Below are 20,945 nucleotides of genomic sequence, written 5' to 3' on the forward strand. Positions count from 1 at the left end.
GTCCCCGAGGGCCCACAAAACCTAAAAAGCAGCAATATGTAAACTTTTTCCTAGACAGTAGGAAATCTCTCTCAGAGGGAGGCGGGCCCCGTCTGACAGCACTCTCTCTTGTTGCACTGCTAAGCGTCCCCTCGTCAATTAAAGTCAACAAAGAAAAAAGGTGAGAAAAAAGACACAAGAAAAAAGAGTAAGTGTGGGGACACTGTCATGCTGGTTGGAGGGCCCCCCCCCCCCAAGTTATTTTTGCCTTGCACCCCAACAGACTCTATTGAGCCTTAATGTGCAATACTCCATGCAATATCAACACTACACATGTATATTTGTAAACTGTTCCTATATTAAATTCCCTGTGCTTGCACATGCTTTAATATGTCTTCAGATACTCTGCTACTTAGGCTTATTCTACTTGTATTTTCTATAGTCCCTACTTCTATATTGTGTTTAAGAGCTGCTGTAACGACCTCATTAATAAAGTATTTCTTATTTCTGAATCTGATGATGTATTGATCTCACAAAGTCATGCTATAAATAACTTCAATAGCATATAGAGTCCACGTCACTGCATGCATTCATTCATTCATTCATTCATACATCAAATCAAAATGAGCTGGACTTATACTCATCATATTTGTATCCTAATTTTTAAGTGTTACCATTTTATTTTCCATCTTCGTGGATGCCTCCGGAGAATAATCAGATCAGGTGAAAATGATATCGATGTGTTGAAGCGCTCTTCATGTGAGGCTGAATACGTTAACGGAAGGAGAGGGAGATATAGGTGTTGAGGGTCAGTCGCTCTGCGCGCTCAGCAGCGGACAAACTGGTCCGAGTGAGCGCGTCTCCTGCTCTCTTCGTTGGGGTTCCTTCTTGGGACTTAGTCGGAGAAGGCCTATTCCTTTTCGTCTGCATGTTGGGAACGGAAGCAGAGAGTTTGGAGTTTGACAGAGGAGTGGAGAGACAGTCTCATGAGGAGAAGTTGAGACAGATGTGGCACCGAGCTATCCATGGAGAGATTTCTTAACGAGAGCCAAAACCAGGATCAGCAGGCGCAGCAGGGCCAGCACAGGGTGGTCACAACGGGAGCGGACAGCACCGGGCCGGGTGGGGGTCTCAGCCTCCGCGCTCTGACCGGCTGCGTCCTGTGCGTCCTGATCGTCTCCACCCTGCTGGGGAACACTCTGGTGTGCGCCGCGGTCATTAAGTTCCGCCACTTGCGCTCCAAAGTCACCAACTCGTTCGTCATCTCTCTGGCGGTGTCGGACCTGTTCGTGGCCGTGCTCGTGATGCCCTGGAGGGCGGTGTCCGAGGTTGCAGGGTTCTGGTTGTTCGGTCGCTTTTGTGACACCTGGGTGGCCTTCGACATCATGTGCTCCACCGCCTCGATCTTGAACCTGTGCATCATCAGCATGGACCGCTACTGGGCAATCTCCAGCCCCTTCAAGTACGAGCGCAAGATGACGCGCAGGTTCGCCTTCCTCATGATCGGCGTGGCGTGGACTCTCTCCATCCTCATCTCATTCATCCCGGTGCAGCTCAACTGGCACCGCGCGTACTCGGACAACTCGACCGCGGAGAACCCGGAAGACTGCAACGCAAGCCTGAACCGGACTTACGCCATCTCTTCGTCCCTCATCAGCTTCTACATCCCGGTGGTGATCATGGTGGGCACGTACACGCGCATTTTCCGCATCGCGCAAACCCAAATCAGACGCATCTCATCTTTGGAGAGGGCTGCAGGGCAGCGTGCGCAAAACCGCCACCACCGCGTGTCAGCGCACGACGAAAGCTCGCTGAAAACGTCTTTTAAGAGAGAAACTAAAGTTTTAAAAACTCTGTCCATCATCATGGGGGTCTTCGTGTTCTGCTGGCTGCCTTTCTTCGTCCTGAACTGCGTCGTGCCTTTCTGTGAGCTGGACAAAGTGGGAGAGCCGCCCTGCGTCAGCGACACAACCTTCAGCATCTTCGTGTGGTTCGGCTGGGCGAACTCGTCCCTGAACCCGGTCATCTACGCCTTCAACGCGGACTTCAGGAAGGCCTTCTCCACCATCCTGGGCTGCAACAAATACTGCTCCAGCTCCGCGGTGGAGGCGGTGGACTTCAGCAACGAGCTGGTGTCTTATCACCATGACACCACCATGCAGAAGGAGGCCTGCGCCATGCAAGGCCATGCTGGGTCACAGAGACTCATCCCCCCACCTCCTCCGCCGCAGCACACCGGAGGAGACCTGGAGCAGGACTTTGACAAAGTTTCTGGTATTTCAGAAGATTCCAGAAACCACAGCAACCTCCTGCTGCCCGCCATGCTGCAGTATGAGTGCGAGGCTGAGATTTCTCTGGACATGATGCCCTTCAACTCGTCCGGACCAACAGACTGTTACATTATACCGGGTCAGATCCAGGACCTGTGAGCATGAGTAGTGCGGGATCTGTTCAGTTTTGTGCCTCCTAATTCATCCTGGGCCAACTTTTACATCATGCACCACACAGCTCTGACCTCCTGTTGGTGACGCCTTAAAGGAAAAGGGACATGACAAGAGCAAAAGTATGTAGGAGTCAGGGGAGACACGATGATACAATGGACAGCATAGACAGAGACAAAACAGGCAAGCAGGGAGTAATAATACCATTTTGCAATTTTGTATGTTGAGGGTGTTGAAGGGCCATGCTTGTGTGTGTGTGTGTGTTTGTGTGTGTAACTCGAGTGTATGCTTGTATTTTTTTTTTTTCTCTTCCTTTTTGCATTTGCATTGTTGAAAGAAATTGAAAAACATTTTGGAGATAATAAAACTTTCCTTTGGATTTGTAAAAGCGTCTTCGGATCTTGCAGAAATGTTGAGTTGTTTTGTCGTGTTTGAGCAAAAATTTCTCTAGACTCTCGAAAAGGTTCTTCAGATCATGCAAATGTTTCTCGAAATTGTGCAAAGTTTTGAAAGAACTCAAAACTTTCTCAGGATCTTCTGAAAGATTTTTGAGCTCTGGCAAAACTTTTATTGGGATTTGCAAAAAGATCAAGCTTTTTGTTCTCTCTGTGATACACACATTTCATACCATCACTCAGAGCTCCACTATTGTTAAAAACTATTTAAAAATGTCTATTTACACAATAACTATGTTGAACTTATAAATATTGATTTTACTTGATGTATTTGCCAGAAAGTGACACAATTGGTTGAAAAACATTTTTGCTCAGCTGTGTTTGATTAAAAAACTCTAAAATGTTGCCCCTGACTTGTTCTTTCTGATCATTAATTATTCATGTAAATAATTAACAGATCAATGTTCAGTCGCAGTGAGAGGCTGTTGTTTGAGTAACAGATGGGCCCACCGAGAGACTTTTTGAACCGAATGTGTCTGATGTCTGAGTCCAACCTTTGTTATGATAAAGGAGGATGATATGAAGAGCAGGGGTAATTAAAACCAATCAAACCATTAGCTCCAGTGTTTAATTATCCCTTCAGATAATTGCAGGATGATTTTGAGACATTGAGCTCAAAAAGAGACAAGATGTTTTAAGTGTTCATTTGGATTGAGTTGTTTTGAAGAGGTCCAACATTGGGGGGGTGTTGCATGTTTCTGAAAATACTGTAATGGAGTGCCTCGGTGTGGCTGCAGCTGTTATAGCCGAAGAGCAACAAGAGAGCTTTCAGACTCAAGATTATTGGACATAACTGACTCATTTGTTTTTTTCATCCAGTCGGCTTTGTGAATCCATAAAATTACATCTGCTTCTTTTGTGGAGTTCCACAAGGCTCCATATTAGGCCCAATTTTCTTTAATTTGAAGAAATATAATATACTGATGACACCCAGCTGTACCCTCACTTTAAACCTCTACCTCCCATCTAAAGTGCTTTGAGGATGTAAAATCATGTTTGGTACAAAGCCTGTCAGCTTAAGAAAAATAAAACTGAGGTTGTAATTCTTTTAGCGCTGCAGACAACTTTCCAACATCAATCTCAGCTTCTCAGTCTTTTGTTACTATTCTTCCCTTCAAGTCTACAGTTTTTCAACATGAAGATGTGAGAGTCTGTGGAGGTCGCACAGTCAGGGGAGTAAAGGATGAACCTTTTTTCAAAGGAGTATGATACGATACGTGAAAGGGGTCGTTACATGGACGGGGCTGTTGTATCAGAGGCCAGGACTGCTGGTTGCATTTTAGTGTGTTGCAGGTGGAACACTGATTCTGACTGCATCTGGATGGAAAGGTCAGAGCTGGTTCAGATTCAGCTTCCTGCCAGGCACAGAAAGGGATGAAAGTCATGCAAAATGTTGAAATTGCATCTTTAGTGGATAAAGTAAGTTTCGCAATCTCACAGCATGTTTCTGTAACGTCGTTTGAGTATCTGTAATGTCCCTCCAGTTAGTCAAAGTTTATACCCATAATCCTTTGTGATTCATGAGCTCGGAAACTTACACTGCATCAGTATTCAGACGAAGTCTTTTCAGGAGATTCCTTAATTAAATGAACAACCAGAAGCAGACAGGTTTTCAAACAAGGCATCAGCAGTGTTTTCTGTTCCTCAGGAGGAACATGAGCTTAAACAGGTCTTGAGTAAACTGAACTTAAGATAATTTTAGCCCTTTTCTTTTCACTGTGAGACCCGCAATACTCTTTTGTTCAAAGGATGCATTTTACATTTCTATTTTTAGTAACGAAAAACACATCATAGGTTTGGTTTGTTTGGAATCATACCCATCTGTTGTTGTTTGCTGCTGAAGAGTTCACTGGATGAGGAAAGTCTGAAGTCTACTCCAATTGAATGACATCTGATTGGAATCACTGGTCCTGCATGACCACCACCTTGTAGTGCACATCCAAGTTTTTACAGGCATCATGTCTCAGTTTCATTTGTTGTTACTGGAGTCAAAAGTTGGTTATTGTACCAAAATAACTGATCATGACATCCTACTCTCACAACCATCTTTGGGTGCCAAGCGTAACAAGCTGACCCTAAAGACTGGACCTTTTACAGATTCTGAGAAGGTTAGCACAAACAAGAAGTCTTTAAGAAAAGCAACAAGTTAATGGTTAGACTTTTATTGATGCTTTTCAAAGTTCCATAAATGCCAAGATCACAAAGTCAACCTGTGCAAAACAGAAAGTAAAGTCAGTTATGATAAAACCAAACCATAAAGGGAAACGTTAAAATCGTTTTTAATTCACCTCATCAGAATTTCTGTCATCCGTTAACCTTGGCCACAGGCGCAGAGTGCTGGGGCGTCTGAACGACCTCATAGTTAGTCACTTGTGGTTCAGGGTACTCAGGGACGTATTTCATGTGGGAGAGGTCTGCTCTGGCTTGCCAGTAGCCGTTTCTGGACTGCATGATGTAGGATGATGGCGGCAAAGGGCGAGTTTCCCGGCTCTTGCTCTGCTGCGTCACACCGTCGGCATCCTCTGAGCCCCAGACGCCAAAGTCTGGGAAAGAACGAGACGGCATCCAGCTGCTGGGGTCGAACGAGGCCTGGAATCCTCCTGCAGGCTGCTGAGGCCAGGATGGGTAGCCTTCATTAGCAGGATCATAGATGGGGCGGTACGCTGCCAAGGGTACACCCACTTCGGAGTTTCCAGCTGTGCCACCGTGAGGCTGAGACTGCCCAGGAGGACTGACGTAGACCACACTCTGAGGAGGAACTTCAGGAGCTCCAGGATTGGAGGGGGACTGGTTTCCAGTTGTAGTGTAGCCTGTTGGGGGGCCACTCCGGGCTTGCAGGACAACAGACGGTTTACGCTGCAGGAACGGCAGAGGAGGACGAGCGCCTCCAGCCCGAGCGTGTACGCCTGATCGAGGAGAAGCTTGTCCACCAGATCCAAAAGGAACAGAGTACGGGTATCTGTAGTCTGGAGCAGATTAAAGGGTTAAATTAGGAGAAAAATCTGACAAGAATCCAAAACATGCACCAACCATGAGTTCATAGTCTTTAATTTAGACAACAGATAATGTTAGAGGACATGTTGAAATTAAAACTGACGTTTCAGCTTCTTTAAACCAGAACACTGAAAGTCTAATGTTTGTGAACTCTTTCAGGGTTTAATTTCAGACCAAACTCTCAGAGGGAAACCTTCTGCATCCAGTCCATACTGCAACCTGAAGTTCAGAGTTCCAAGAGCTTTAATTACTCCATAGTGCAGGTGAGAACAGAGATTAAAGCTCAACACTGACTCAAACCAGAAACTGTTAATCCTCAAATGAGAGTAGCCAGTTGTGCTTAAACACTGAAGATCATCTCAGCACTTCATGGACAGGAAACTAACACCAGAGATTAAGAAGCTTTTTTTGTTTTACCCTAAATATTAACGCTGCAGGAGAGTTTAAGGCAGAGTATAACTTAATGACAATAAATTAAAAATCACCTTCTCAGAATGAGTCTGACAGCTGTTCATTTGTTTTCCTGCAGTTTGGACTAAAGTCCTGATCAGGGTTTGCTCCAAGTGAAGAGTCAAACTCACCTTCTTTATTTGCAGGAAAACAAGCTCCACTGCTGAATAACAGCAGACACATCCAAGAAACCCTGAGAGAGAAACAAGAGAACTCAAAGTCACAGCTTCTACAAGGTGAAACTAAGCAGATTAAGATGTTACTGTGAGTGAAAACATGGATCCTACCTCAGAATGAGTGCATGCAGCATGTTGACTCAGCAGTTTGATGAGCAGCAGCTTCTCCTCTACAGCCTGCTGCAGGTTTAGAGACTGAAGCTTTGTGTGGTGAGCTGCATGTTTCTCCTCTGCTCTTATACTGCTGCTCCACTCTCTGATCTGATTCTACTCATTACCGACACCTGGACAACAATCAGAGCCTGCTGACAACACGCTCTCTCTGACAACTCCATGAACAAAAAAAATGAGGAGAAGAGTTGACTTGAGTCGTCTCCTCCACCTGTGGGCTCAGGTGTGTCGTCAGCAGGCTCTGATTGTTGTCCAGGTGTCGGTAATGAGTAGAATCAGATCAGAGAGTGGAGCAGCAGTATAAGAACAGAGGAGAAAGATGTAGCTCATCACACAAAGCTTCAGTCTCTAAACCGCCAGCTGACTGCAGAGGAGAAGCTGCTGCGCGTCTCAAACTGCTGCGCGTCAAACATGCTGTGCACACTTGTTCTGAGGTAGGATACATGTTTTCATTCACAGTAACATCTTAATCTGCTCAGTTTCACCTTCTAGAAGATGTGATTTTGAGGTCTCTTGTTGTTCTGTCAGGGTTTTTTGGATGTGTCTGCTGTTATTCCATAGTGGAGCTTGTTTTCCTGCAAATAAAGAAGGTGAGTTTGACTCTTTACTTTGCGCAAACCCTGATCAGGACTTTAGTCGAAACTGCAGGAAAATAAATGAACAGCTGTCAGACTGAGAAAGAGACAACTGTTATTATCTTAAGTTATACTCTGCCTTAAGCTCTCCTGCAGCGGTAATATTTAGGGTAAAACAAAAAAAGCTTCTTAATCTTTGGTTTTAGTTTTCTGTCCATAAAGTGCTGAGATGATCGTCAGTGTTAAGCACAACTGCTACTCTCGTTTGAGGACTAATTTAATCAGTTTCTGGTTTGCGTCGGTGTTAAAAACAGTGTTGAGCTTTAATCTCTGTTCTCACCTGCACTATGGAGTAATTAAAGCTCCTGAGAACTCTGAACTTCAGGTTGCAGTATGGACTGGATGCAGAAGGTTTCCTTCTCTCAGAGTTTGGTCTGAAATTAAACCCTGAAAAAGAGTTCACAAAAACATTGAACTTTCAGTGTTCCGGTTTAAAGAAGCTCAAACTTCAGTTTTAATTTCAACATGTCCTCTGCTCTTGGTCTGTGGAACGCTCTCCCCGAGCAGCTGAGGGCTCCACAGTCTGCTGATGCTTTTAAAAGGGCCCTAAAAACCCAACTTTTATAACAACGCCTTCTGCTTGTGCTTTTAGTTTTGTTAGCTGATTAAATTTGTTTTCATTTCTATTTTTCTTCCTGTTGAGCTTTCAGATTGTGTTCCAAAAACGTAAAGTGCGTTACAAATTAAGTGTATTATTTGTAATGTAAATTAAAGATTATGAACTCATGGTTGGTGCATGTTTTGGGTTCTTGACAGATTTTTCTCCTAATTTAACCCTTTAATCTGCTCCAGACTACAGATACCCGTACTCTGTTCCTTTTGGATCTGGTGGACAAGCTTCTCCTCGATCAGGCGTACACGCTCGGGCTGGAGGCGCTCGTCCTCCTCTGCCGTTCCTGCAGCGTAAACCGTCTGTTGTCCTGCAAGCCAGGAGTGGCCCCCCCAACAGGCTACAATCCAACTGGAAACCAGTCCCCCTCCAATCCTGGAGCTCCTGAAGTTCCTCCTCAGAGTGTGGTCTACGTCAGTCCTCCTGGGCAGTCTCAGCCTCACGGTGGCACAGCTGGAAACTCCGAAGTGGGTGTACCCTTGGCAGCGTACCGCCCCATCTATGATCCTGCTAATGAAGGCTACCCATCCTGGCCTCAGCAGCCTGCAGGAGGATTCCAGGCCTCATTCGACCCCAGCAGCTGGATGCCGTCTCGTTCTTTCCCAGACTTTGGCGTCTGGAGCTCAGAGGATGCCGACGGTGTGACGCAGCAGAGCAACAGCCGAGAAACTGCCCGTTTGCCGCCCCCTTTGCCACCGTCATCCTACATCATCCAGTCCAGAAACGGCTACTGGCGAGCCACAGAAGACCTCTCCCACATGAAATACGTCCCTGAGTACCCTGAACCACAAGTGACTAACTATGAGGTTGTCGAGACGCCCCAGCACTCTGCGCCTGTGGCGAAAGGTAAAGCGTAACCTGACAGAGCTTAATTATTTTTACCAGTGAATTGAATTTAACTTTCCCCTTTTTTTTTTTTTTTTATTTTGCAGGGTGAACTTGGTGACTCTCAGCATGTCTACAACATTTACGTGTGGAGTGTTTGGGAAAGTCAATAAAAATGTTAATTGGAAAACTGACTTATGTCTAAACTTAATGTATAATATTTGTAAGAAAAGGTGCAGAGGTTGTTTAGAAATCTGAATCTTTCAAGGAAGATCTTTGATGATTCAAATGTCACTGTTGGCTAGGAAGTGGCTGAATGCTAATGCTAGCTGGGGTTTAACATAAAGTGGTGTGTTTACAATGGTAAGAATTGGGTCTGAAAAGGTAAATTATCTCAATAATAAAGATCTGATTGGCTTGCAGAAAACTACTCAGAGTGGTAGGTGACCTGGGTTCACTGCAGGTCTGCGTCTGGTGTGCAGGGTCTGGCATCTGGACTCTCCTGATGATGTGACCTTAACCTCTCACGAGAGCAGCATGAGTTGAAGCCTGCGACTTTTCTACGATTGTATAAAAGTCTGGGTGGCATGCCGTATGTGGTCACACTGTGGAGTGAAATTGGTACTTACTGTTGACAATTGTTAGTTTTATTTGAGCACTCCAATGGATGACTGTTTCTTAAAGCAGGAGGTATTGTTGGATATAGAAAAAGTTAAAGCAATCGTGCCCAAACCTCAAGACGAACAAATGCCGGGTTGCATCCCCTCGCTGGTTGCCGTGACTACAGCCCTCAATTGTCTCTTGTGATTATACTGTAGTCATCCACGAAGCATTTCTCAAGATTTTGGCTCCTAAATATTCAACATGTTTGAAATAAATCGGTGCGTCCCTGATGATCGGCTGTTGAGTTTGGCACTTTATGCCACTCGCACTTCAAGATAATCGGTTCCGAGCAGCCTCGCGTCTGGTGCAACCCTGAGATTGTGTGGAAGGAGATATCGGTGCTCAAATCGCCCGTTGTATCTAAAGTGTGAGCCAGGCTTTGGATGTTTTCCCATTTAGCTCAATAGGAGAAAATGACACAACCCTGAAGTGATTGAAACTTCCTGATCTCAAATGAAGTCATGCTGAATTTAATCAGAAGACAAACTTTCCAAGTTGGCCTTAAAGTGATTAAATCCAACAACTACATCTTGCTTATCTTTGAACTTGAAGGGAAAGCAGTCTGACAAACCATTACATTTTCTGTCTCATTCCTTTCACTCATCCATTCTGGCAGGAAAAGGCATCAGATTGAAAGATGTGATAATGCGTCATGGTCCAGGGAAGAGCAGCCAGCAGCTCTTCTACAGTGCTCCTCTTCATCGCTTGAGTCCGCATGTAATTTCACACACTCATAGCACCGTTGATTGCACGAGTGGACATCTAATCATGCTGGATTTTTGAAGTGCCACTTCTGTCCAGATATCAGTTTCAGGAGATGACATTATTTGTCTGAGCACAAGCAGAGCAATCATCAGCAGTCCTCCTCTTTAATGTCAGAAATGGAAGCATTTAGGTGTTACCCATCAAGAGACACATATCTCTTGCATAACTTTTATAAATGTTGCATCTCTGCAATCCAAAAAGATGCTCGTTCAACAAGAAAAATGTCCTCTTGATTTCCTGTAAATTTGTGTAATCACAACGACCTCCGCTCCCGTAGATGTCGCTGTTCGTCTAGGAGGCCGGCTCCTCGAGCGTGAAGCGCCGCAAGCAAGAAAAAGAGCAGCGGTGGTGTAAATGAAATAAACAAGATGTCATTTTTTTATTTATCCGCATCGTTTACTCTGAATATTTTTTTTTAAAATAATTTAACAATTATAATTCATTTAATTATAATTCATATAATAATAATAATTTTAATAATTCATATAAAAATAATAATTGAATAATAATAATAATGTATCCTTTATTAATCCTGCGAGGGGAAATTCAATTTATTATCTAGAGCTATCTATAAATATCTAGAGCTCTGCAAAAATGTGCAAGACCTCATTTTATTTCAGATAAACACCTTTGTATAAGATGTGTTGTTGATCAATTCAGGTCCATATCTTGACTTGAATGCTAAAAGAGTAACCCTGTGTCACACTAGAAAGCTACAGCTCTGACATGTTAACTAGTCAAGTCTTAAATATCTACTTGTCCTCCTTACCTAGACTCTCTCATCCAGGTCTAAACTTCGACCCGCCCACTACGCTCTGCCGATGAAAGGCGTCTGATCCGACTTTCACAGGTTAGTGGCAACTCGTTATGTTGACTAGTTCGCTTGTAAGAGCTAAAACGTCCACGATTTACTCTTATGATGGTTTTATGAACTGTACACGTGTACTAGTGAGGCTCAAACGGTTTTATTAGTTAATTAGTAAAAACCAAAATGTCACCAATAACGCTAACATTGCACAAAATTAAAATGATGAGGCGGTGAGTAAGAGAAGATTGAGGCTTTCCATTGGTTTCAAGTTCAAAATAAGAACTTACCTTGATCCGGATTCAGGATGTTGTTATTACCCGCCTCCTTCAGGTACATGTTGCACAATAGTTAACTTGTTTTTTGATTATCTTGTACGAGTGCTCTCAAAGACCAAACTAGTGCAGGAAAATAACTTTTGAGATCAAAGGTATTGAATAAATGCTCTAAGGGCCTCCAATAGGAGAATGCATAGTGCAGACATGGCAACAACATACAGGCTGTCCTGCCCAACTCTGCAGGGGCCCCAGCAGAGGGCACTCATGTTACACATACAGTACCAGTACAAGTGGAAACTCTGTAATATTATTCAAATAGAAAAATGAGGACAATTGATGACCTTATGCTTCTCCTGTTTGCTGCAGATAATCATTATGATGCTGTTAAAAACACCCGAGGTCCTGAGACAACAAACATTCAGGAATCACCAACAAAATATACTGATTAGTTTAAGTGTGTGTGTGTGTGTGTGTGTGTGTGTGTGTGTGTGTGTGTGTGTGTGTGTGTGTGTGTGTGTGTGTGTGTGTGTGTGTGTGTGTGTGTGTGTGTGTGTGTGTGTGTGTGTGTGTGTGTGTGTGTGTGTGTGTGTGTGTGTGTGTGTGTGTGTGTGTGTGTAGCCCACAGTCAGAGTCCAGTTAACGCTGTCGGGTCATTTCCACTAAAATAGAGACTAAATGCTAAATGTTGGCCAAATAAAAACAGTGCTGCGGCCAAATGAAGTCTACTAATCAGAATTAAGTGTGAGTGTATGTGGTTGTGCGCTATCCCCTCCTCACCCTGTAGGAGGCAGCATTGTGCAGAGAAACAAGTCCTCCTCTGTCCTGAACTATGATAATGAGTAATAAATTAGGCTTTAAATCAATCACAAACTACATCAGTATGAACTTCTTCAAACAGTTTATTTAATATAACCAATGACAAGAACACAAATAAAGTAGAGATGTGAATCCTTCAGAGGGTTAACTTGTGGAACAGCTGTGACAGAGAATTAAAAATGTACTTCATGTTCTTGTTTAAGCATCAGGTGACACAAAAACGAACAAACAAATACAAAGATCACGTTTCAGCTGACACCTTTCCATCAATTTATGTATGTATATACTGTATATGTACTTTTTAAAATTAACTACACATTAAGTAAAATCAATCAATCAATTTTTATTTGTATAGCGTCAACTCATAACAAGTGTTATCTCGAGACACTTTACAAAAAGCAGGTACAATACCTTACTCTTTGTCTGTTAACATTACAAAAGAGCAGGTAAAAGACCTTACTCATTGTTATGTGACAAAGACCCGGCCTGTCCATCATGAGCACTTTAGCAAAGCAGCAAAAGTTACAGTGGTAAGAAAAAACTGTCTTATTAAAAGGCAGAAATCTTCAGCCGGATCCCCGGCTCATGACCAAACAGCCTTCACTGGTCTAGACTGCGCTGGGCTTGGAAAGGGATAGAGGGAGAGATGGGATAAGATGCAGAAAGAGGGATAGGGAGCAAGGGGGTGGGGCGAGGCAAGCCGTCCACTTCCCCATGTTCCTCTAACTCTAACATGTGTCTCTAGTCCATCTACAAACCCCCCAATGATGAGAAAAGTCCATCCTCTCTGTCTTCTGCCTGCTCCACTTTTCAGAAAATGTGTGCTCAAACAGGCCGTTTGGAGATTTTCCCTTCATGACATCACAAAGGGCAGTAGCCCCTCAACCAGGTGGGTGACACTCCCACAGCTAGGTGTTTGTTCTGCCCTCTGAGTCTGCCTTCTCACCGTAAACAATAGGACATGGAGCGAGAAAGACCGAGTACACCCGAGCCCTTCCAGAGAGGGGGCGTGGTCAGACACACCTCATTTACATATTTAAAGGTACAGACACAGAAACAGCCTGTTCTGAGCAGGGCTGAAATAGAGGGGTTTATAGACATGATCAGAGTGGACAATGGCTATTTGTTAAGACAGCTGCGTACGGGAGGAATGAGAAGAGTTTGCCTTCAGTTTTTTATGATTAAAGGAAGAATGTTTGACGTGTTACAGATAAATATATCATAAATCCAGTCTGTCCTGTGTAAATGTGTCTCTGAGTCATGACTGTCTACAATGAGGGAGAAGCTCGAGTCCCGCTGGCTGTGTTGTTGTCAGAACCGTGTTTACATGGACGGGACGGCTGTGCAAACAGTAAAATGAGGATTCCAAGTAACCAATATTTCTATATCGTTAGATTCTTTCATCTTAAGGGAAGCTTAAGTACTCTTTCTTAAACAGTTTAAACAAAAACTTTAAACTCGATGAAAATACAACAAAAGTTCAACAGGAACAATCTTTCATGAACAGTTTTTTACGAGGCTTCGCTCCCTCTGTCGGATCACATGGATTTCAGTTCCTGCTGCGTGGTCACCTGACTTTCTGTTGAGGAAGTAGTGATCTTCCCATCTCCGTCGTTGGCTGTGCAGCGCAGTGCGCGGGGCAACGAGCTGATGAGGGCCTTCCTGAACATGGAGCTGGAGAAGACGTAGACGATGGGGTCCAGGGCTGAGTTGAGGAAGTTGAGACCCAGGGACACGATGTTGAGCTGGGTGAAGGTGTAGAAGGAGGCACAGTCCCACGGGCGGGACGAGCGAATTACCCACATCCCGATGGTGGTCACTGTTGTTGGTAAGAAACACACCACGAACACCGCCACGATGATGGTGCACACTCTCATCGCCTTCCGCACCTTGTCCGGTTTTCCAATCTGTCGCGCACGAAGAAATCTGGAGATACTGACAGAGCAGAAGATCAGCATGGCAAGCGGGACGATGAACTCCAGCACCGTCAGGATCCGGTGCATGGCGACTAGGATGGTGATGGCCCGTGAAGCCTCTTTGTATGAGGTGAAGAAGAAGCACTGCGTGGTGTTGTCGGCGAACTTGATGTGGTTGTAAGCCAGCATGGGAACCCGAGGACTGATGACCAGCAGCCACACAAACAGGGACACAAACCCAGCCTGACGCTTGGTCATGCGGTTGAAGCGGTGGTGAGGATGGACCACCTGGAGGACGATAGAGATTTATACACTGAGTGATTAACAACAAATGAGACATAACGGTTTCATAGTAGCTTTTTAACTGTCACTGCATATTAGAGACCTATATGGTATTATAAGTTTACTGATCCTGAGGGCCGAACAATAAACACATGTCAGTATTTTCCAGATTTATCAGCATAAGTCTTTTTAACAACATAAAGATAACTCCGTTCCTCACCTTAAAGTAGCGGTAAATCGCTACCACGGTCATGAGCGCGATGCTGGCCGAGCGGTTTGAAAACATCAGGAAGAGGTTGATCCGGCACATGCCGTCCCCGAACACCCAGTGGCGCTTTAGCAAGGCGTCGATCCTCAGTGGCAGACTCAGCAGAGCCAGGAAGTCTGCGATGACCAGGTTAAAGAGGAACAGGGTGTTTGGGTTCCACGACTTTAGTTTGAAGCAGAAGATCCACAGGGCGACTACGTTTCCCAGCATCCCCAGTATGACGTCGATGGTGAGGATTGGGGGCAGAATCAAACCCTCCAGTTGGATACCGACAGGTGGGCAGCCCCCGCCTCTACCTCCACCCCCACCACCCCCATGGGCCGGGGTCGTCCAGTTTGACATTTTCATGTTTTCACTCTGCTCCGGCAGCATTTCAGAAGTTTAAATCAATCACAGAGGTGGAAAGAAGTTAAAATTTATGTTGTTGTTCGGTGGTTAATTAAAGGGAAGTAAAATCACCAGGAAGTGTTCTGAGATTTTGAAAGTTTCCCTGTTCCCCTTTTTGTGAACGTCTTCCTTATTTCTGCAGAAGAAAATATGTGAAAAGAAAAGAAAAACAGATTGTTATTAATCAGCTTCACTTCTCAAAATAACCCAAAATAAACAATTAAGATGTATTTTTAACTAAATGAAATCCATTCAGCTGTCCAATATTTAAATGCATACATATGATGTTGCAATGGTGGATGTCCTTATTAAATCTCTGCCAAGTTTCTTTAAATACAACATACACGCACAGTTGGGGGCTCACTCAAATGTCCCTGAGACTGCAAACCCAGCCGGCCAATCAGAGGAGAGTGGGCACGAGGGGAGGCGGGGCCTTAAAGAGACAGCAGCTGAAATTAAGCGTTTCAGGCAGAGGCTGAAATGAGGGATTTTACTGACGCCAGTTTCAAATAAATAAGAAGGGTTTTGAGCTACACCTCTCACAACGCTACTCAACAGGTGTCCCAGACTGACATCATTCATGGTGAGAGTGAGATAACAGATCTCCTTTAAAAAATAAAAATGAACTAAATTGATGCCAAAAACAAAGGTTTGTAAAAATTAAACTTAAAGACGTCAGAACTTTAAATACTTTTAAAACGACATGACCTCTGTTATGATGGACGGTATTGATAGGTACAGAAACTTAATAAAAACGACATCTTTTACTAAAGACAGTCTAAATTGCACAGATATGTTGTCAATGTATTTGTGCAATATAGACGGTGTGTGGGAGTTTGCCTGCAATTGTTCAATAATTAAAAACACAAAGATTCCCAATATCTGGTGCCTATTGGACTTGTTTTTTCATTTTCATGGTTTATATAAAGCTGTCAATTAGTGTTGTAGTCAAGACCACACTAACTGAGACCAAGACATACCTGAGACCAGAGGGCTCCGAGACAGAGACCATAAAAATATCAATTAAAGTCATTATCTTGGGTGCAGTCACTCACTTAGCCCATAACACTGAGAAGGTTGCGGCTGTAACCGGGGGATAAAAATCTAATTCTGGATGAATTTAAGTTTTTTGTTCTTTTAAAAAAAGTCTATTCCTTCTAATCACAGTAATGACGTTAAAAAATAGCCGATCAGTAGTGGTCTTAATTTAAAATCTGGAGTCCGCCCAGTCTGAGACCGAGACAAGACCGGGTAAAAATGCTTTTGGTTCCGAGACGAGACTGAGACCTCTAGAAAGTGGTCTTGAGACCCGGTCTTGAGACCCGGTCTTGAGACTGCGACCTTTCATGTGTCATTGAAGCCGTTGTCGTTGCACACAGAAATATTAGAGTCCAATAAAATATGTTTGCACACTAATCACTGTATGTATTGAAAACTAAAACTCACCTGTCAGACGAATGAAAGGAAGTCACATCTGAAATGTTGCAGGAAGGAACGGAGAGATTTCCAATGCGTCTGTATTTAAGTCATCTTCCTCTGTGTCCGAGGATGTTTCTGTGTGGGGTAACTCTCATAAACCAAACACGTCACACTGTTACCACATCAGAACTGGTTCTCAAAAAAAGGGATGTGTGCCCGGACATCAAGCTAGTTTCTTTGTTTTTTGTAAAGATTTATTTTTGGGCTTTTTGTGACTTTAATGGAGAGACAGGACAGTGGATAGAGTCTGAAACCAGAGAGAGACAGGACAGTGGATAGAGTCTGAAACCAGAGAGAGAGAGAGGACAGTGGATAGAGTCTGAAACCAGAGAGAGAGGACAGTGGATAGAGTCAGAAACCAGAGAGAGAGAGGACAGTGGATAGAGTCTGAAACCAGAGAGAGAGAGAGAGGACAGTGGATAGAGTCTGAAACCAGAGAGAGAGAGAGAGGACAGTGGATAGAGTCTGAAACCAGAGAGAGAGAGAGAGGACAGTGGATAGAGTCTGAAACCAGAGAGAGAGAGAGGACAGTGGATAGAGTCAGAAACCAGAGAAAGAGAGAGGACAGTGGATTGAGTCTGAAACCAGAGAGAGAGAGAGGACAGTGGATAGAGTCTGAAACCAGAGAGAGAGAGAGGACAGTGGATAGAGTCTGAAACCAGACAGAGAGAGAGAGGACAGTGGATAGAGTCTGAAACCAGAGAGAGAGAGAGGACAGTGGATAGAGTCTGAAACCAGAGAGAGAGAGAGGACAGTGGATAGAGTCTGAAACCAGAGAGAGAGAGAGGACAGTGGATAGAGTCAGAAACCAGAGAGAGAGAGAGGACAGTGGATAGAGTCTGAAACCAGAGAGAGAGAGAGGACAGTGGATAGAGTCTGAAATCAGGGAGAGAGAGAGGACAGTGGATAGAGTCAGAAACCAGAGAGAGAGAGGACAGTGGATAGAGTCAGAAACCAGAGAGAGAGAGAGGACAGTGGATAGAGTCTGAGAGAGAGAGAGGACAGTGGATAGAGTCAGAAACCAGAGAGAGAGAGAGGACAGTGGATAGAGTCAGAAACCAGAGAGAGAGAGGACAGTGGATAGAGTCTGAAACCAGAGAGAGAGAGAGGACAGTGGATAGAGTCAGAAACCAGAGAAAGAGAGAGGACAGTGGATAGAGTCAGAGAGAGAGAGAGAGAGAGGACAGTGGATAGAGTCTGAAACCAGAGAGAGAGAGAGGACAGTGGATAGAGTCTGAAACCAGAGAGAGAGAGAGGACAGTGGATAGAGTCAGAAACCAGAGAGAGAGAGGACAGTGGATAGAGTCAGAAACCAGGGAGAGAGAGAGGACAGTGGATAGAGTCTGAAACCAGAGAGAGAGAGAGGACAGTGGATAGAGTCAGAAACCAGAGAGAGAGAGGACAGTGGATAGAGTCTGAAACCAGAGAGAGAGAGAGGACAGTGGATAGAGTCTGAGAGAGAGAGAGGACAGTGGATAGAGTCAGAAACCAGAGAGAGAGAGAGGACAGTGGATAGAGTCAGAAACCAGAGAGAGAGAGGACAGTGGATAGAGTCTGAAACCAGAGAGAGAGAGAGGACAGTGGATAGAGTCAGAAACCAGAGAAAGAGAGAGGACAGTGGATAGAGTCAGAAACCAGGGAGAGAGAGAGGACAGTGGATTGAGTCTGAAACCAGAGAGAGAGAGAGGACAGTGGATAGAGTCAGAAACCAGAGAAAGAGAGAGGACAGTGGATAGAGTCAGAAACCAGGGAGAGAGAGAGGACAGTGGATAGAGTCAGAAACCAGAGAGAGAGAGAGGACAGTGGATAGAGTCTGAAACCAGAGAGAGAGAGGACAGTGGATAGAGTCTGAAACCAGAGAGAGAGAGGACAGTGGATAGAGTCAGAAACCAGAGAGAGAGAGGACAGTGGATAGAGTCTGAAACCAGAGAGAGAGAGGACAGTGGATAGAGTCTGAAACCAGAGAGAGAGAGAGGACAGTGGATAGAGTCTGAAACCAGAGAGAGAGAGGACAGTGGATAGAGTCTGAAACCAGAGAGAGAGAGGACAGTGGATAGAGTCTGAAACCAGAGAGAGAGAGGACAGTGGATAGAGTCTGAAACCAGAGAGCGAGGACAGTGGATAGAGTCAGAAACCAGAGAGAGAGAGAGAGAGGACAGTGGATAGAGTCAGAAACCAGAGAGAGAGAGAGGACAGTGGATAGAGTCTGAAATCAGAGAGAGAGAGGACAGTGGATAGAGTCTGAAATCAGAGAGAGAGAGGACAGTGGATAGAGTCAGAAACCAGAGAGAGAGGACAGTGGATAGAGTCAGAAACCAGAGAGAGAGAGAGGACAGTGGATAGAGTCAGAAACCAGGGAGAGAGAGGACAGTGGATAGAGTCAGAAACCAGAGAGAGAGAGGACAGTGGATAGAGTCAGAAACCAGAGAGAGAGAGGACAGTGGATAGAGTCTGAAATCAGGGAGAGAGAGAGGACAGTGGATAGAGTCAGAAACCAGAGAGAGAGAGGACAGTGGATAGAGTCAGAAACCAGAGAGAGAGAGAGGACAGTGGATAGAGTCAGAAACCAGAGAGAGAGAGAGGACAGTGGATAGAGTCTGAAACCAGAGAGAGAGAGAGGACAGTGGATAGAGTCTGAAACCAGAGAGAGAGAGTGGTGAATGACATGCAGGAAAGAGGCCACAGGTGGGATATGAACCTGGGCCGCCTGCTTGAGACGACAGCCTCCGTACACAGGGCGCGCACACTAACCACTGTGCCACCAGCGCCCCATTAAGCTAGTTTCTTAAGAAGACCCTGTGGTCAAACTACTCTGAGGTCTTTGTGAAGGTTTAAACTGGTAAACCTTCACAACTGTTTCCCCTCTGGGTACGAATGTACAAACATTTGAGGAAGTTTTGAAATCCAAGGATTGCATTTGTTGCTGTCCTGTGACGCAGCAGAATACTGTCATGATATGAGTTTGTTTCATGATTTCATTATTCAGCATTGTTTGTTTATTTATTTTATGGATTTTGATATCCTTCATTAATCCCTGAGGGAAATCGGGTTTACACTGTTATTTATCGGGACATGCTTTTTACACACATAGGCTGATGAGGTGGGCGTGGCTGTTGAGCAGAGGCAGGGTGAGTGGAAAAGTACAGAGTGAGCGAGTGAAGGCAGAGGGGCAAAACTTTGACAGTGTCTGCTTCACTCATGTTTCATAACGCCTAATGCTAACCGCTAAGCTAGGGTGACCATATTTTAAACCTCCAAATCTGGAACCTTTACTTCAAACCTGAAACATATCGATCCACAGATCGTTGACCTGCACTGCTGACACACGGTGGTCGGTGAAGGTTTCCACCTGAGCTGCTCCTTTAAGTTGGTTGTCAGCGGCGTTTGCTTCACTGTGAAGTGTACTCGAATCCGGGCTCGGGTCCCAAATGTGAAACCACGCTCCCTGAAAACACTGGTCAGTGTTAGCTCATGAGCTAAACTAACCAAGCAACAGCTGCAACCCTGAGGTTGATTGACACATGAACAGACAAATCAGTGTTGAGCTTTGACTCGTGGTGCATTACTGATGTTTTTCTATTGGTGAAAACAGCAGCAGCCGTGGCAACCGCATTGATTGACATATTTACGGACAAATGAATGTTGCAAATATTGTTTTGTTTTTTTAAAACCAGAGCAGGGACTGTTCAAAAGTTCTACACTTCTCTTATCAGACTCTTTTATCCAAAGCGACGTACATCAGAGAGTAAGAACAACACAAGCAAGGATCTAGAAAAAAGGGAACAATGTGAGTAAGAGCAAACGATCAGCTTTGAGTCTGATTGGACACACAGGTGCTGACAGGAAGTGACCAGAGGCAAAGCACAACATTGAGGGCAGTTCTTGAGAGCTCTAATCAGTATAGAAACCATCTTATAAGTCGTCGTTATCAAACAAAAACCATCGTCATTACCATCATCATCATCAATAATATGGAGACCATCATCATTAAGTTAGTAGGTATTCATGAAAGAGCTGGGTCTTTAGCTTTTTCTTAAAGGTGCAGAGGGACTCTGCAGATCACATGGAGTTTGGAAGTTCATGTGGGACATACTTTGTTTTGTAGATATTTGAGGGGACTCGGGACACAGAGCTTAAAAACGATAAGCAGATATTGCTCGCTAACACTGTTATATGTTGTCTAAAATCACACACTCGCTCCCTCCTCCCTCCATAGTCAGCTCTCTGTAGTGGACTATATAGTGCGCTCAAGTGTGGCCAGTTGACCTGATGATCACCTGCAGAGACAGAGCAGACAGGTCAGATCTCCAGCCAGGTGACACCACAGGGATCACCGCAGCTAAGCCGATAACGATCCAGTGAAATACGCCCGTGTCGTCTCTGATACCTGATCGTTAATGAAGCCTAAAGCTGGAGCCGCTCTCACTTTCTCCCCCCTCATTGTTTCCCCGGCTTCTCTTCCATCTGTTCTGTTTGAACTCACTAACATTTTCACAGTGGAGATCCATTCCCCAGTGTGTGCTCAGTCAAAACTAAATTAGCATTTCAGT

General features: G+C 44.6%; 4 protein-coding genes across 4 annotated transcripts; 2 read left to right on the forward strand and 2 right to left on the reverse strand.

The window, feature by feature from the left end:
• The first annotated feature begins 960 nt into the window (after nt 1-960).
• On the forward strand, nt 961-3,179 carry LOC110002479 (D(5)-like dopamine receptor). The gene has a single exon (XM_020658084.3). It carries the CDS (start codon nt 1,005-1,007, stop codon nt 2,406-2,408), a length of 1,404 nt encoding a protein of 467 aa, XP_020513740.2. The 5' UTR covers nt 961-1,004; the 3' UTR covers nt 2,409-3,179.
• Nucleotides 3,180-5,021: 1,842 nt separating this feature from the next.
• Nucleotides 5,022-6,762, reverse strand: LOC110002476 (uncharacterized). Its single transcript, XM_020658080.3, has 4 exons — nt 6,607-6,762; nt 6,451-6,512; nt 5,164-5,841; nt 5,022-5,085 (listed from the first exon to the last, which is right to left on the reverse strand). Exons 1-3 carry the CDS (start codon nt 6,627-6,629, stop codon nt 5,180-5,182), a joined length of 747 nt encoding a protein of 248 aa, XP_020513736.2. The 5' UTR covers nt 6,630-6,762; the 3' UTR covers nt 5,022-5,085; nt 5,164-5,179.
• A 169-nt stretch (nt 6,763-6,931) lies between these two features.
• Nucleotides 6,932-8,930, forward strand: LOC110002477 (uncharacterized). The gene is made up of 4 exons (XM_065949962.1): nt 6,932-6,935; nt 7,195-7,256; nt 8,094-8,757; nt 8,844-8,930. The coding sequence occupies exons 1-4, from the start codon at nt 6,932-6,934 to the stop codon at nt 8,846-8,848; spliced, it is 735 nt and encodes a 244-aa protein (XP_065806034.1). The 3' UTR covers nt 8,849-8,930.
• Nucleotides 8,931-12,128: 3,198 nt separating this feature from the next.
• hcar1-3 (hydroxycarboxylic acid receptor 1-3) lies at nt 12,129-16,473 on the reverse strand. Its single transcript, XM_020658083.3, has 3 exons — nt 16,363-16,473; nt 14,482-15,052; nt 12,129-14,267 (listed from the first exon to the last, which is right to left on the reverse strand). Exons 2-3 carry the CDS (start codon nt 14,899-14,901, stop codon nt 13,602-13,604), a joined length of 1,086 nt encoding a protein of 361 aa, XP_020513739.1. The 5' UTR covers nt 14,902-15,052; nt 16,363-16,473; the 3' UTR covers nt 12,129-13,601.
• Nucleotides 16,474-20,945: the final 4,472 nt, after the last annotated feature.

This window comes from Labrus bergylta, chromosome 21 (assembly GCF_963930695.1).
Source record: "Labrus bergylta chromosome 21, fLabBer1.1, whole genome shotgun sequence".
In the NCBI taxonomy this organism is placed as follows: domain Eukaryota; kingdom Metazoa; phylum Chordata; class Actinopteri; order Labriformes; family Labridae; genus Labrus; species Labrus bergylta.